The sequence below is a fragment of the Populus alba genome, chromosome 14 (assembly GCF_005239225.2).
Source record: "Populus alba chromosome 14, ASM523922v2, whole genome shotgun sequence".
Classification (NCBI taxonomy): domain Eukaryota; kingdom Viridiplantae; phylum Streptophyta; class Magnoliopsida; order Malpighiales; family Salicaceae; genus Populus; species Populus alba.
The window spans coordinates 3308317-3326044 of NC_133297.1; the positions used below are offsets into that span (position 1 = coordinate 3308317).

Sequence of the window (17728 nt, forward strand, 5' to 3'; positions counted from 1 at the left end):
CGAAGCCATCCCTCCCGTGAAGTTTATTGCTAACTACTAATATAATAATACAACAATTAAGGAGAAATTTATTATTTTTAGGTTTAAAAAATAATTTGCTAATTTTCATTTATATACAAACCAAAAACAAAACAAAATGTATTTTGTCTAGATTATTCAATTAATAGTGCCCTTAACACTTAGAGTGTGTTTGATAATGTGTTCTAAGGTGTGCTTTAATAATAATTTTTAATTAAAAATATATAAAATAATATATTTTAGATTTGTTTTATATTTTTAAATTGACACGTAAAAATTATATATAAAAAAAGGGGGTAAAAACACTATAAAAAAAAAAAAAACCCAGAAACCACACAGGTGAGGTGAGTGCATACAACGACAACTGACATGTTTTCTTTTAGACTTAATGCATAATATTAATTAAACCGGCAAATGATATCGATGTCCTTATGGAACGCACAAAAAGCTACTGGCACAAGAAAGCAGGACCGCTCCCTCCTCCACCCACATTATCTCAAAAAGTCACCATTGCGAAAGAGCAAAGCCTCCAATTATCTCAAAAAGAGTGGTGCGACTCTAGCAACATGCTTCTTATTTCATTATTCACAGAACGGAGCACTGTACCATCATTGTTTTTTCTATCGACTTAGCTAAGAAAAGGATTGGAGCATGATGATATCAGTGCCATTGTGCATTACAGAAAGCTGCTAGGCCCTTGAAAGCAGCGTCGGCATCCCCACCACCGACGTTATACTCTTTTCCCACAACAAGAAACCAAAATCTCTAATTATCTAAGACCTTGCCCTCTTTAATGAAGTGACCGTCACAGCAGCTCCCAGGGATGACTTGCCAACCTCTATCTCAAAAGAATCATACCTTAAAAAGAATTCCACGACAAGCAGCCTAGCCACGAGCACGACAAAATCCTTCCCTGCACACTGTTTATTTCCCAACGTTGGCTTCTCTGTCTCAGGCCCATTAGACCACAGCACATGCTTCAGCAACTCCTCTCCCTCCCCGATAAACCTGTCAGCAACAAACTCTTCAGCCCGAGTGAATATTTTCGGGTCTTTAGTAGCAAATGGTTGAAACCCGAATAACAGCTCCCCTTCTTTGACTTCGAAAGCAGCATCATGGCTTTCAATTATCAGATCACGCTTTGCTTTACCGTACTGTAGAGGGACTGGTGGCTCGATCCGGAGTGCTTCATAGACTGCTGATTTCATCAACGGCATCTGTTCCATACCCCTCATTGTAACATTCCCACCGTTGGATTGAACAACTGATCTGATCTCTTCAGCTAACTGAGCGTGGAGCTTGGCCCCGGCACGGCCTAGCCATTTCATCATGTTTGGAAATAAAATCTTCATTCCACCAAACGAGTTAAAGCATGTGGCGAAGAGAAGATTATGGCATGCCTCCTCTCGTGAAATTCCTAAATTCTCTGCTTCATCGAGCAGGAAGCTTGACGAAGCATAGAAGAAATCGTAAAGGCGCTGGTAGTTTTTTTTAATCAGTGCTGGTGGTAGACGGAAGGAATGGATTGTAAGATCTTCGAGATATTTTGGAAGACCGAGAGAAAGGACAGGACCAAGGTTAAAGAGCACCCATTTTGAAACTAGACCAGGTCCGTCAAGGCCAAGACTGGTCTGTGCCGGTTCAGTACCAAACCAAGCCCGAGCCAAGAAGTTAAAAGCTGCTTGATCATTAGCAGCAACGAAATTAGCTTTCCCTTTGAGAGCCAAATCTTTTTCGAGACTCGTAAAGAGTTCCGTGTAACTGGCTTTGAATTCAGGGATTACGTGATCACGGCGTGACTTGAGGAGATAGAACATGAATTTCTTCAATTTGGCGTGCATTGGCTCGGATGGATCGAGATAGGACAGAATTCGATAGCCACCAGTGAGTTCTGTTGAAGGCATGTAAGTGCCTGTAAAAAGGTCTTTCTTTTCAACTTTTGTCACGTCAAATAGAACCGGAAAGCTCTTGCCGTCAAGTAAGACCACAACCTGTGGATTTGGAGCAATAAAAGGACCCGGTCCCATGTTGGCTCTAAACACCGTTGATCCATATTTCAGAACTTTGGATTTGAAGAAATTTTCTCTGCCCTGGTTATAAAAATAATCCATACGATCTTTAAAGGGACCGACAAGAGGAAGGCCATAATCACCAGGGATTTTACGGATCGGGAGTTTGGTGTTTTCAGGTGGTGGAACAGTAACACCTGGAGCCGAAACTGATGGTTTTTCTGATACTGATGCTCTGATGGTACGGAAGGACAGTCTACGAGTCGAGGGCTTGGAGGTAGATTTGTTTTTTAGAGACTGGAATTGGGGTTGAAGGGTTGGAAAAGCTAGAGAAGATGAAGCCATGTTTGTGCTTTGGCTAATCTACCTGGCTTTTGTTGTGCAAGCTGGAGAGGATATGGTGGGAGACAGGGAGTATTGTTGAGAAAAATGGGGTGTGGGGAGCAAGTAGAGTGCCGAGTCTTTATTTATAGCAGTGCTGGGTTTTATGAGTGCGGGAGGTCCATTGACGACAACCACAAGTCTAAAATTTGTGCTCTGATAGAGTCGTGAAAAGAATGCTTTAATAGTAATTCATACTCGGTATCTGTTTACTTTTCGACTTGGATTTTTCCCCTTCTTGAATGGCACCTCAAGAAAATTCTCCAGGAAAGGAAGCATGCGTGTATACATGTCATTTCCTCAAGTGCCTTTTAAGTCTGAACAGTGCATGTGTTTTACCATGGATCGATATTTATTGTTTTTTTTTTCTTTTGATAAATCCAATAGATGAATGATAGCATCACTTTGTTTCTTTATCTGATAATCTTTCTTGTTGCAGTTTTTTTTACTATTTTTGTTCTACATTTGATGTTAATTGATCACCTAGCAGGATGAGCTGTCTTTAGAGAATATGAGTAATTATAAATCCTTGTCTATGTTCATGTAAATCATATTGTTAATTATATGAATCATAGAATAATTATTATGAATTTTTTAAAAGTAATATGATGCGTTGATTATTGTGTGTTTATAATATTATGCTGAAGTTGTTTTTTAAAAATATTTTTTATTTAAAAATATATTAAAATAATTTTGTTAACAATAACATATCGAAACTGTAAAAATAAAATACTAAAAACATATTAATTTAATTTTTTTAAATAAAATATATTTTTAAAATGCATTTAAAAACAAAAAGTAACATGCACGCTCTTAAATACTCGTTAAATAGCTTAAGGCGCCACCCCTGCCCATGCGATGGTCGACTCTGTATTGTTCAAATTTGATAATGTATTCTAATTAAACATTCAGTAATATTTTGTTTTTATAAAATTAATCCAGATGGATAAACAATTTTCACATGAAAGGAGACTAAAACCACATGCATATATCATATGATCCACGCGTAATCATCTACACACGTAATCAATGAAAAAAAACGAATTCTTTTATATAAACTTTAAGTTACTTGTACGCTAATCATGTGATCAATGAGTCCCGAATTTTTTATTAGATTTCGAGACTAGTCAACCTTTTCTCAAAATCTAAAGCCTCATTTATTCCTTGACTTAATTAAAAACTCTTCTAAATTGCATCAAATCGCCAAGCGACTTGAATCCATGACATTTGAAGAATATTTTTATTTTCATGCAAGTGATTCCACACAAGTTCAAACCACGCAACATCATTTATTTAGTATATGAATTTATTGCTGAAAAAATATTTTTCGACCATGGTATTTCCATTAATATTTGCTAATTTTTTAGCAGTGACTAGAAGTGAATTAATCTACAGCTAACTATTAACTTCAATTGAGCCAATTTTATTTATTAACACAAAGATATATAATTTTGAATAATCCAAACAAACATAATAGTAAAATGATCATAGATTGAGCCATAAGTAAATCAGTAAGTTCCTCGTAGTTAACACTCCTGAAGTAGCAGAGCCTTTCCCAATCTACCGTGGTGTAATTTATGAAGATCTAATCTTATTTTAACCATGATGGGCATCGGTGATTCGTCAATGGCATACATTCTAGACTACACAACAGGCTACCCCACCCCATCCCATGCTTACTGGGCAACTATCGTGGCTAGCTGGTTGCAACAATCCATCATCTTATCATCGTTTTCTTGGAAGCAATAAATATCTATTTTGCAAACCATGTGAAGACAACGAGCCCCAAAAAGAGGCCGTCCTTCGATTCTCATCCACGTTGGGGATTTAGTTTCCAGAGAGCCGGTCGTCACATCCGGTGGACTGTGGGCCGCCTTGTCCACTGTCACAAAGGAAAGCCAAAATATGCTTCTTAATTACATTTATTTGCTTATTTCTCGTGTTGTCGAGTTGCAATATGCCATTGCAAGTTAATTAAGCAACATGTATAAAATCTTAGAAACAGAAAGCGCCGCTGTTAGGGTGTCACGGTCACCGGCTTTATGCTGCGCATGTGTTAAATTTTGTATGGAGTAGCCAGTAGCTGAGATGAATGAGACATGACGGTGGTTGCGGCTGCGGCTGAGGGTTGAGGGTCAATTTCATGAATATTTTCAATGCCTAATTTTACCGAAGAATGGTAAGGTTAAGGTCCACGTATACTTTTAGCTGTTTGAATGCCAAAAGCAGGAAAGAGTCAAACCGTTGTCCTTTCTGCTTCCGACCACTGTTACTATTACCGCGTTTTCTAACGGTCAAATGCACGTGTGTAGTCACCTTAAAACTATTCCAATAATAATAATAAACAAGGTTGGATCAGCAAGCGTTGAAAAGGGACACACTTTATTTTATAATTCAAAATTCATTAACTGGAAAAAAAAAATAACAACAAGGAAACACGATAGGTGGTGCTTCCATTTGAATAGTTTCCATGCAATATATAATATATATTCAGATTATTGACCATTTATTCAGATTTTTTTTTAGACAAACTTCAAATTTACTATTCAAGTTAATGCTAGCTGTACAGTATACTAAAATATCTTTTTTTCTCAAGAAGATACGTTATGTGAGAGAAAGATACTTAAATGAATACCATTTAGAGAATTTGAGATTTTATATTATAATGTCTTGTTAAAGAATTAAAGAAAAATCCCCATCCAGTTTTCTTCTGTGACGGAGGAGACCATTTTAGAAGCACCGAGAAACTCAACAATTTCATTAATTATATTTAATAGAATGATCCATTTTAAAAAAATAAAAACATTCTTTAATAATACAAGTAATTTGAAAAATACCTTTGATGTTTAATTGAGACAATCCTAATACCTAAATAATAATTTTAAGCTTCGTAAAAAGAATTTATGTAAGGTATGAACAAGATAGTAAATAATTTTTTTTATTAATATGAATATTTAAATTAATTTTTGCATATTTTAATTAATTTTATAAATTTTAATATATATTCAGATTATTGACCATTTATTCATATTTTTTTTTAGACAAACTTCAAATTTACTATTCAAATTAATGCTAGCTGTACAGTAAACTAAAATACCTTTTTTTCTCAAGAAGATACGTGATGTGAGAGAAAGATACTTAAATGAATACCATTTAGAGAATTTGAGATTTTATATTATAATGTCTTGTTAAAGAATTAAAGAAAAATCCCCATCCAGTTTTCTTCTGTGATGGAGGAGATCATTTCAGAAGCATCGAGAAACTCAACAATTTCATTAATTATATTTAATAGAATGATCCATTTTTAAAAAATAAAAAAATCTTTAATAATATAAGTAATTTGAAAAATACCTTTGATGTTTAATCGAGACAGCCCTAATACCTGAATAATAATTTTAAGCTTCGTAAAAAAAATTATGTAAAAAATGGATAAGATAATAAGGATATTTTTTTTATTAATGTAAATATTTGAATTAGTTTTCGTATGTTTTAAATAATTTTATAAATTTTAAAATTAATAATTATATAAATTTTGAATAGATATAAGATTCATGAAATTAAAAATTTAGCTAACTCTTAATCCCTAGATTCACAATTTAATATGAATTTGTTTCTATAAAAAAAGTAAAGTATAGGCGCTATTGAGACAAATCAACAAGGAATCTCATCATCGCATCAATTTTGCTTTGATAATCGAAGCAAAAACATCTTCATGTAAAGGACCTAGATGTTCAGATTCAGCACATAGATCAAGAAATTGGGTGCTGTTTGTAACCATGTTTTAAAGGTGTTCATTCAGGAAAAAAAAAATTAAATTAAATTTTTATATATAATCTTAAATTATTTTAATTTATTGATATTTAAAATAATTTTAAAAATATTATTTTAATATATTTTTAAGTAAAAAAATATTTTAAAAAATAATCATTGTAACCCTCCCAAACACCTTTAATTATAAATCTTTTGATAAAATATTTCATTATTTTTTTTTCTTGTATGGTTGTATTTAATTTTGTATTATAAAATTAATTGAGTCTACTTTACCTTTTTATTTTTATTTTTTATATATAGCATTGCCTGATTTCTGAAAAGAAAGAAGTAAGGAACTCCATCAACGCATCAACTTTTTAAGTGGAGTTTTTTTATAGAATTCTTAAAAAAATGATAAATTGTGTACTAACAACATCGTTTATTATGAAAAAAAAAAATATTTAAACTTGAATGAAATACATGGAGCTTTATCGGAATCGATTCTATGATTGAATAGCAGAAGTGCTACTTGGGCGAGTGAAAATAATTGATAAATATTTATATAATCTGGAGGATAGAAAATTTTGTCATAGCAAAAAATGATTGTTTTGTTTTTTAATGCGTTTTTACTTTGAGATGGGTTGGGGTTTTCGAGTGTTTCCAGGCCCGGGTATGCATACTTGTTTCTCGAGGCCATTTTGGCTTCTCAATGCTTCTGGGTATAGCATGGGCCTTGGCCGATATTTTTATATAATGAAACTCTTGTTTGTTCGAAAAGAAAAAAGAAATGGAGATTCTTCGGCTGCGTTTCAAGATTTTAAAACTGTAACTCGTGAGATTTTATATGTTATTTTGAGATTACAATAGTAATTATGGTTTAAAGTATTTGTTTATGTAGAAATATATTAAAATAATATTTTTAAAAAATTATTATATCAAAATGATATAAAAACATAAAAAATTTATATTTAAATAAATATAATTTTAATCGCGTTTCTAAATATAATATTAAATATAATTCATGTATTATAAATTAATGTGTCATGTTATTAATTCATTCAGCATCATTAACTCTATTTAAACTCACCTATTTTATACATATATTTAGTTTTAAAAAATATTAAATAATTTTTTAATATTTTCTAATAATTAAATAATCATGCACTACATTCTAAAAACACTATAATTTACGAGTTTAAGTTGTAATTCATAAAATTTATTTTAAACATTATAAAATTTCTCATGTTTCAGTTTTATATAATTCAATATAACATGTTTATGTAGTGGAGTTTTAGAATATATTTTTCCAATGAAAAAAATAAAAATAAAAATATGTACACACAATTGCAATATCATTTATTTTTATTTTTTAAAAAAAGAATAATATTATTTCAAAATTAAACTTTATTGTCCCAGTAATACATAGATTAACCCGGACTCTGTAATAATCCAGCTAGGATCTTACAACTATAGTTAGTTTACATAAATTTTCGTTCAGTTTCATTTAGTTTGGGCTAGCTGAATATTAGATATTGGGCCAGAACAAGTTGTGACGGGCCCAATGGATGTAGAAGAAACATCCAATCACATATTAACAAATGACACACACGTGTTCATCTCCTTAAAAGGAACAGACTTTTATTGAGGTTAGTGGATTAGGGTTTAAGCACCTGTAAAACCTTAAAACCTAACTTCCTGACAACAACACAAAAACATGGAAATGCAATCAGTTTGCACCGGAATTACTGCCCCAAAACTCAGATTATCAACTAATCATTTGTTGCCAAACGAAATTGTAAGTACATTTGCTCAAATTTAAGCTTGGATTGTGTCTTCTTATACCTAGACTTTTTCTAACTCGTCATTTATGTTTCAAAATTTAAGATATCTGCAAGCCATGTTGGGTTGAGATGTCCAAGAATCCTGCTTAAGAACCCATCAAAATGTATGTTTCGCTTTCTCACACTAGTTGGTTGATGATTAAAATCAGTTTCCATGTTCTAAGTAATGGTTTTTTTTTCTTCTTATTGCAGTGTGTGTGAAGCCTGGTTGTAAGAATATATTTAAAGGGATTTCTTGGTCAAGCTTGAACAGAGGAGTTGTGATATGTGGTTCTTCTAGTTCTAATTCTAATGCTGATGCGGATTTAAAGATTTCGAGAAGGAAAAGTTCGGGTGTGCCTGCTAGTAGTTTTAATGGGGTGGAGCCATTTAATGGTAAATCAGGTTCTGTTTCTTTTCATGGGTTGACTCACCAGTCTGTGGAAGAAGGGAGATTGGTCTCAGCACCTTTTAACGAAGATAAAGGCTCGTTTGTCTGGTTATTGGGACCAGTTGCGTTGGTATTGTCTTTGATTGTGCCTCAGTTTTTCCTTGGTTCTGCCATTGAGGCTTTCCTCAAGGATGAAGTTCTTGTAGGTACTTATCAGTTTGAGTTCTTGCAATATTTGCTCTTAAAAAGTGGCGTGGAACTGGAATATTTGACTGAGCACAAAAAAGAAATGCGGAAATTAACCGCCTCTTAATTTTCTTGCTTGCTTCATATGTGTGCGATGCTCTTTTGGTTTTTAGCTAATTAACTCGATTTGAACACCATTAATTTATCATGACAGATTATGTCTAATAGGAATATATATAGCATTGCAAATTGTAAGTGCCTATTGTCAATTTCGAGCATGATTGATTTGGATTTCAGTGATATGTTTTTTAGGGTGGGGGAGTGGGGAGCCTAGTTGCTCCCACATTTGTGTACACTAACTATCATTAGTGAGTTTGTGGGAAGTGCTTGTGCTCAATAAGAACCGAGTTCGCTTTTAAGACTTTGGAAGACCCTAACCAAGCCAGTCTGTGAGGTCCGGGAAACATTTTTCTTAACAGTCACCGAGGTTATTGGATCAATATCAGAGTGCCAAACTGGTGTTACAGGAAAATGCAATGGATTTCACTTCTTTGGTTAGATGTTTATTGTGCTATGTGGCCTTGCAATTGAATTGATTGTTGTCTTGTCAACAACTTTCAGGGTAAACCTGGTTGGTCATTTCAATATGATGATCTACTGTTGATACTTTGTATGGGAAAAAAGAATACCTGAATCTTGTCAAAATAATATCATGATTTATTTATGCTGCTTGAGTGTGCATTTATTATGATTAAGATGGGAAAAAGAAATCTACAAAGCATCTTATATGCCATTTATTTTGCAGAGATTGCGACATCATTATCTTTCGAGGCCATGTTTTACTTTGGTCTTGCAACCTTCTTGACTGTGACTGATCGCATTCAGAGGCCTTATCTGCAATTTAGCTCAAAGAGGTGGGGTCTTATAACAGGCCTCAGAGGATACCTGACATCTGCCTTCTTTGTCATGGGCTTCAAGGTTATTGCCCCTCTCTTTGCTGTGTTTGTGACCTGGCCAGTTCTTGGCTTGCCAGCGTTGGTTGCTGTGCTTCCCTTCCTAGTTGGCTGCCTTGCTCAGCGTCTGTTTGAGACTTATCTGGACAAGCGTGGTTCATCTTGTTGGCCTCTAGTCCCCATCATATTTGAGGTATATGACTTCATTTGCTGCAATCCTACGCTCTTGAAGCCAAAATTTGTGGGTTTTAATAGTTTGAATTGGTTTGACAGGTTTATAGGCTATATCAGCTGACAAAAGCTGCTCATTTTATTGAGAAATTGATGTTCACTTTGAGAGGGGTTCCTGAATCTGCCCTGCTACTGGAAAGAAGCAATGCCTTAGTTTCGATGATAGCGACCTTCCAAGTCCTTGGTTTGGTTTGCCTATGGTCGTTGACGACATTTCTTTTGAGGCTCTTTCCTTCTAGACCTGTAGCAGAGAACTATTGATGTTTTGCAATGAAGATCGCATAACAGTTCCAATTCCAAAGAATCTACATCTGTACTTGATCAGGCTTTATCATTCAGCTCTTTAGCTCACTTGAAACGTTTCCAAACCCCAAAAAGTGAGGACACCCGCTAAAATTTTAGTGAAAGTATTTCATAGAACTGTACTGTAAAGTTCCATTGCATCACTTTATGATCAGCACATAACAAATTCTTCTTTTTCTTTTTCTTTTTTTTCTAGACGAGAGTTGTTGTACAATTTTTTAGATTGACAATTAAATCAATCAGCATTCATCTTGCTTGCTACTGTCTTGTGTATCTTATTCTGGGTTTCCTTCCTTTCCTTAATAGCATTACTCCATGAATAGATTATCAATGGTATAGTTTGAATCACTCTGGAGTGCAATCAAATAGTCTATCTCAGCTACCTGTTAAATAGAAACCGTGTTTACTGTTTACTACTGTTAAATAATTTGTATTTTTAACATCTTGTCATTTTCAGCTCATCTTTTAATTTGTGCCTTGGGTAAGAACTCGAAGGTTGAGTCCTGCACTCTCACATATAAATAGAATCTGGAAACCCAGATTATTAGGGGCTGGGCTATTTTTTATGGTATTATATTCGTACCGTTAAAACCTTGTTAACCTTGTTTGGTCGTGGGTTAACTCGAAAAAATTAGGTACTCAGAATCTAAATTGGACTGGGTTTCTTAAACTATAAAATATTAATTTAGCTAAACCTTGACATGGTTAAATTAATCCAAACTAAATTAATTAACCTGTGTTGATTCTGTGTTGATTCGGGTTGAATATACTAAATAAATGTTTTCGGGTCCAAGATGTGCACTGTTTACTCAAATGTTTCTGAATTTGTCGCTGGATTTCAATATCGGGACAGAATTCTATGTGAAAAATCTTCTATTTAATGATTAACCTTTCTTTATTCAGCATTCTACTTCATGGTGAATCTTCTTTAGAATGCGCCACTGTGCACTATAACCAGGTCGTCGCTTGCTGTCTCAAGTTCCAATTCTGGAAAATGATCCAATGGCTCTCGCAACGAAGGAAGTTGATTGCTATAAAAAAATTTAGTACTTGCATCTCGTAGTTCTGCTTTCAAGAGATATAGAGGTTAGTGCAGTTGTCATTGTAAATATCAGTATTTTTTTTCTGTTCTCATACACTCACATGATCAATGTATTAAAGAAAAAAATTAACAGTTAAAACGATTTTTCTCATAGAATTATGTCCCAAGATTGAAATCTTGGAGTAAATTCAACGAAAATTTGAGTAAACAGAGCACATCAATGACCCAAAAAAGCTTTGATCCAACACATGTTTAATAAAATCAGAGGTTTGGATTCCCAAGAACCCTTTTTTCTGTTAAAGAGAGAGTAATCAGTTAAGTTGATACAAGAAAGCAAAAGGACAAAAACCCAAAAGACCAAGATCCCAGAACTTCTCAAGAAAAAATGCATAAGAAATTATCTTGTGTAATGCCTCCAATTCAAATTCAATCAGCACCGCGCTCTGAATTTGTCTCAAAGAAATCAGGAAAGTAATGTGTATCTTCTAATGATTGATGCTGTAAAGTAGGACGAGAATTAGAGACAGGTTATACCAGCAGGATAGCGAAATGGATGAGATCATGAGACAAGTTAAGGCCATGGGATTGAAAAGACGTGCAGGGGCACATCAACTTGTGGGGGGTGAGAACAAGTTGATGGAGATGCAAATATTCTATGCTTAACACAAGAAGTTTTTTCTCTTTTATAACTTAAACTTGAACACAGCCTTGAGTAGAACAGAACTTATGGCCAATCTCTACTGCAGAGCACTGCAATGCCAAGAGAAAGAAAGCCAAGTTGTTGTCACCCATGTGATGATCATGTTGATGACTTTTGAAATACAAGCAGAGTCTCTATTTGAGTCAATAACATGTAATGGACCATTGTGAAGCAACATAATGCTTCGTTTTGCTAAGGCAAAACCAGTTTGCCATCTCCAAATCATGGAGTAAATATTGTGAAGATTTGGTAGTCTACCAGTAATCCCGACAGGAACAGTTTCCAGCCTTGAAATGATGAAACCTCTTGTTGTCTCTCACGATAAACTCTCGGTCCTCGATTTTGGAGAGGATCTTGATGAAATTATGACAGTCCCCACAAATCCTTAGGTTTTTCATTATCCTTAAAGTGGTCCCAGGAGGTGTATTGATAAGCCCGTAAGCAATGGCTAGCCTTTCACTGTGGTAGAACAATGCCTTCTCCTTCGCTTCTTGGTCAAGATCATGAAGCACAAACCTTGTGTCCGGCACATATCCAGCATCCCTTACCTCCTTACTCAAAGACCTCAACTTTTCATACGCCTTGCTTCTGTCTGAGGTCACTCTTCTATGATTTGTGTTGATGTTGTCCTTCGCCCTTTTCATATCACCAAGTTTCAATCCAGGTGGTGATACTGGATAACCCAGTTGCCCTTGTGTTCTGGCTTTTGAGTACTTCTGTAGGGTCTCCCAAATTCTGGAGTTTGGATCCATTGGCATATTTGAAACTAACTCCTTTGCCTCCGCTATCTTTCCTGTTCTTCCAAGAAGATCAACGATAACTTCGTAATGCTCTATCGCGGGAGTGATTCCATAATCCCTGCTCATTGACTCGAAATGTTTCCGTCCTTCCTTCTCTGCTCCTAAGCATACACAAGCCATTAAAACACCAACAAAGCTAGAACCATCTGGCCTAATCCCATCTCCTTTCATCTGGGAAAAGATTTCAAGAGCCTTTTCTCCTTCCTTGTTCTCTGCTAAACCGAACAGCATCTTGTTCCAAGAATCCAAATTTCTCACTCCCATTTGCTCAAATATTTCTCTTGCCCCATTTGTGTCGCCCAGTTTACAGTGCATCTCCACTAGATTATTCAGCACAACAACACTGGACTTGAACTTTGATGAAGACCTCATAACATACTCATCTACCTTTTTCCCTGCTTCCAGCAATTTCAAATCAGAACAAACTTGTATCAACTTTACAATATCGAGCAAGTCTGCATAACCTCCATTCCTCTCCTTTTCATCCATGATTTCAAGAGCTGCCTCCACTTTCCCCTCTTTGCATAAACGCTCAAAATCTGGCCTCACCAGATTCTCTCCTTGAACACCAGCAATTTCTCGTTGATAAGCTCTTGAAACCACAGCTAAATCTTTATTCTTTGTTACTTGTAAACTGTTACTGCTAACACTCAATAGTTCAAGAAACGAGCTTGAGGGATTGGGAGGACGTTTCGTTACAGGTCTAATTCTGGGCTGTGACAAGAAGCTCAGAGAACTAGCCATTTCATGAGAGATGGTGAAAACTAAATAATATGTTTCTTTGGGTTCTTGGTTTTCAAATTCCTTTTAAGCTTCAATTGGCGAATTCCACCATGAAAGGTGTTTTAATTTAGAGCAAGGCACAAACTCTGCTTTGAAACCATAACTCCAAGATACTCAGGCCTTATCCACAAAGGAGCAGCCCCATATCACAAATATCTTCCTGAAGCCTCACATGATTACTGGTATTGAAAAGGCCCTGGGACCCCATGGCCTGATTAGATAGCAAAAAAGAAAAGAAAAACGGAAATTTGTAACAGTGATGTGACTCTTATAGTCTAAAGATGTGAAAACTTTCATAACTGATGGAGTAAAGGGTGAGTGGAAGATAATACATGGTATACATCTAGAAATAACCGCGTATACATGTTGATAGATGTATCTAATGCAAGAGCATTCTTAACAAATCCAAAATCCACATGGAAACATGTAGATGAGATAAGAGGTGCTAAACAAGGATTGAGCAAGCTGAAAATGCTCATAACTCGGAAATCAAGATTGTCATTAAAGGCAACCCTGTATCGATTCTGCAGAGAACTCTAGGCAAGCCATGCATACCTAGAAAGCTATACGCGTCTAGTCTCCAAAGCATGGAACAGTGCATGATTTAGAGCTTTCTATTAAGAGTTATGGTCATTTTACTCCCAAGTGCAGGCTGTCAGCAGAACTGAAAATCCTGCTGCCATATTTTGCAGCTTGCAAGACTGCCATCTTCTTCAACTAGCATTTAATGGAGCTTTGAAAATCTTGCTCCTGTTCAGCTGCACATGAAAAGCTTTGCTAGGCAATAAAAAGATAAGATTTCCTTCCATAAATCTTGTCTCTAGAACAAACAAAACCTGACTTCCTTTAGGAAATCATTGGATGACAGATGTTGCAGAAACTTGTTTCCTACAACTATGCTAGCCACTCTAGAGCTCTAGCTAGACGATAAAACGTGTGTACGTAGGTGTAGATAATCTGGTCTTGGTGTTTTGTGATTTTACTGGCCTTACTAGCTTGGAGGGATTGTTCAAATCAAAATTAGTGTGCTTCATCATTGTAGAAGATAGAGATTTGGTTGAAGTTAAGATCAAGTTAAGCTTGTTAGCTTCTTTTACTACTATCTCTTTGGTAGATTCCATTGAGTGGTGAGCTATCCTAAACACTAATTTCTTTATAATGTCTCTGTATCAATGAGATTTGAGAGTTTAAATCCTTGTTCATCCTCTCTATAGTGGTATTGTCTGTATCTCTAAAGGGTTGAACATCATCTATCCGTCCTCTCATCCAATTCCACAACCTTCCCTGGTTAGAATTTTGCTGTCACCAGCCTTTGGAATTTCACTGTATCAGTATCATCATCTAATATTATTTGATATTTGATAACCATTTCCTTGAAAATGCAATGTCACTTTTTTCCTGATAAACTAACACAGGTCGCTAATGATATGAGTTTAGGATTGTGGCCAGGCACAGGCACCATAAAGGTTACACAGCTAAGCTTTGAGGATCCTCTCACACTATCGGAAGACAGAAACTCTCAGAGATTTTTAGCCCAGAATGGGTCCAATGACAAATCTCTGGTATTGATTATTTTGAAGAAGGGAGTTCGGATCAGAGCTATTTCTGAGCCTGTAGACCTTGACCGGATAAGGGCTTGGATAAAATTTTCCGGCCTGATAAATTGGTCCAATTCCCAAAGCCCAAACTGCATTTCAAGTCCTGGTCTTTGCCTATCTCCAAGCTGGAAAACAGGACATATTTTTTTTTAACGATCATCATACTCTAGCTGGTCAATTCTTAAATTTGAAAAATCAACATACAGTAATTAGAATTCCACGAGCAAAATAAAAGGAGAAGAGAGGAAAGCCCGATTTTTATAGCTGGAATAAAAATCAATCTAGAAGAATCGTGTTTCGTCGAATCCTTGGACATCAGGCCTTCACCGGAAAAAAACAAAAGAAATGGTAAGATAAGATAGGAGATGGCACTTTTTTGGGCCGTAAATGACAATGGATGGTGAATATGGGCATGCGCGTTCGTCTCTGTCCCATGACTGCTCTATGGGAAAGGTCCGATGTTCACACTGGCGACAGTAAGATTGCTTGCCAACACAAGATGATATGCTTGTGAGAAGTGTTTGTTTTGATATTGCTTTAACTTGATTGCCGTTTAGAGCTCATAGATTTCATGAAAGAAGAATTCTTATATATAAAAAGATTTCATAAATTAAGAATCCATAATTATAGTTAAATTTAGTTAAACTCAAATGATACTCAACCAAGTCATTTTCAAGAACTTTTTTTAAAAATATATTTAAAATGATATTGTTTTAAGTTTTAGTTATTATTTTTTACAAATAAATTGAGACAATATTCTTTTGAGATAATTTGAATTGACTCCTAAACCTACAATCAAGTCTAACAATTATGACAATTAGAATTTATAGTGGAAACTAAAAAGGAGAAGAAAGAAAAAATCAATGTTTTAGCTCCAGAATAAAAATCACTATAAAAGAGCAATATTGTGCTTCAAATCCTTGATATATTAACATGACATAAGGTGTAAGACTCATCAGACCCAAGCTCAAACTCAACCCAACTAACCTAGACATTTTAAAAAAAGATTGTTAGAAAATTGTTTTTCTCTCTTTTCTTTTCTTTGCTGTAACTTTCTCTCAAAATACCAAGGAAATACGCTTTGAACTTAAGTTTTGGTTCAAGGAACAAGTAAATATCTTCCTCTTTTGTTGTTTTTTATTAGAAAATTGATTATAAATTAGTTTGACTTTATAATTATATTTTGGTCTCTAAATTTAGAGTTTTAATCTTTTATACTATTTTTTTGAGTTTTTTTTTTAATGTTTTTCATCCTCGTTATAGGTTATGCTGTCGTTTCTCTTAACGATCTTCAATAATTTCTGGTTATACATTTGTTTGTCTTTTGCTTTTATTTTTTGGAGGAGTGAGATAATATTTAATATGTATGTAATACACACACACGTTGATTATATGATGAGTACAATTGATTAGTTCTTGAATATTTATATATGTTGTTTTATTATCTGAGTACTTATCTATTCTTGAATTTACACTCATATTCTGTTGAATTAAATTTTATTCGATATAATATTTATTTGCTTTGATAATTATACGAACATCTATTATATATTGATATAGGATTGTCAGTAACTCCACACTAGCAAAGCGTAGTTAGTCTATGCGCACATAATATTTTGTATACCTAGCTGGTGAGAAAAACACCAGTCTGTGACAACTAATCTTTCCATAATGATTATTTTTTGGTGTCATTTGGTCACCTTTGATTGTCAAGTGATCTCTAACATATATTTCATTACATTATATTAATATGCTTAGTATATATATTTATATCAGGATATGTACGACTTATAAATTAATAATATCTAAAATGTATATTAAATGTTAATATTATTTCTAGACTTTTAGTTTCAGTTAGCAAGGAACTTTGTAGAGTGTTCCTGCTTCTTTAATTTTAACATGTATGCCTTGCTTGTTTCCAGATGTTTTCTTTTAAGTTTTGATTTGTTGTCTTAAACACTCAATTATTATATTTTTCTTTGTTCAATGATTGGATTTTATCTAATGTAATAAGTATTATGAATTATTTGTTTTTGTTCTATTTAATGATAATGAGTTTTAAAGTATTATTTGATTTTATTATATTTTGAAAAATTATGAAACGTTTTGAAATTTTTATATAATTTATTTTATAATATATATGTTATGAAGCTTAGAATAGGTATGATGTTTTTATAACACCGTTTCTGTGTTGTTCATCATGGATCTAGGATCTATACATAAGGCCTTCTTAGGAATAAAAAAAAAAAAAAAAAAAAAATTGGAAACATTAGGCGGAACTAGGGAAAAAAAATTGGGCTATAAATTACAGTGGAGGGTGAATATGGATATGTGCATTCGTCTCTAGCACCGTCAATTAATCCATCACATGATTGTACTGTGGAAAAGGTTCGGAGGTTAACATTGGAGTGGTGTTTGGCACAACTTTAATTTATGTTTCTATTTTTAGATTTTTTTTAATTATTTTTAAAAATTATTAAAATAATATTTTTTTTTTTTTAGTGATTTCTAATGGTTTTATTATGCTGATATTAAAAATAAAAAAAATTTATTTTAATATATTTTAAAGTAAAAATCTTTTTAAAAAAACACTATGTAAATACCATCTTTTTAGTAAGCTTGTTTGCCAACAAGATGATATGATTGTGAGAAGTTTTTATTTTGTAAGATATTGTTTTAACTTGATTATGGCTTAGAGGTCATAGATAGCACAAAAATTCATAAAAATAAAAAGGTTCAATTAGCTCTCCTTGAAAAGTTTTT

The 17728-nt window shown here is 34.1% G+C and overlaps 3 protein-coding genes across 3 annotated transcripts; 1 reads left to right on the forward strand and 2 right to left on the reverse strand.

The window, feature by feature from the left end:
- Positions 1-331: 331 nt before the first annotated feature.
- On the reverse strand, positions 332-2553 carry LOC118034157 (allene oxide synthase 1, chloroplastic). The gene has a single exon (XM_035039372.2). It carries the CDS (start codon positions 2370-2372, stop codon positions 792-794), a length of 1581 nt encoding a protein of 526 aa, XP_034895263.1. The 5' UTR covers positions 2373-2553; the 3' UTR covers positions 332-791.
- A 5228-nt stretch (positions 2554-7781) lies between these two features.
- Positions 7782-10304, forward strand: LOC118034156 (uncharacterized). The gene is made up of 5 exons (XM_035039370.2): positions 7782-7953; positions 8043-8103; positions 8192-8575; positions 9361-9701; positions 9782-10304. The coding sequence occupies exons 1-5, from the start codon at positions 7873-7875 to the stop codon at positions 9998-10000; spliced, it is 1086 nt and encodes a 361-aa protein (XP_034895261.1). The 5' UTR covers positions 7782-7872; the 3' UTR covers positions 10001-10304.
- Positions 10305-11743: 1439 nt separating this feature from the next.
- Positions 11744-13536, reverse strand: LOC118034155 (pentatricopeptide repeat-containing protein At2g15690, mitochondrial). Its single transcript, XM_035039368.2, has one exon. It carries the CDS (start codon positions 13326-13328, stop codon positions 12039-12041), a length of 1290 nt encoding a protein of 429 aa, XP_034895259.1. The 5' UTR covers positions 13329-13536; the 3' UTR covers positions 11744-12038.
- Positions 13537-17728: the final 4192 nt, after the last annotated feature.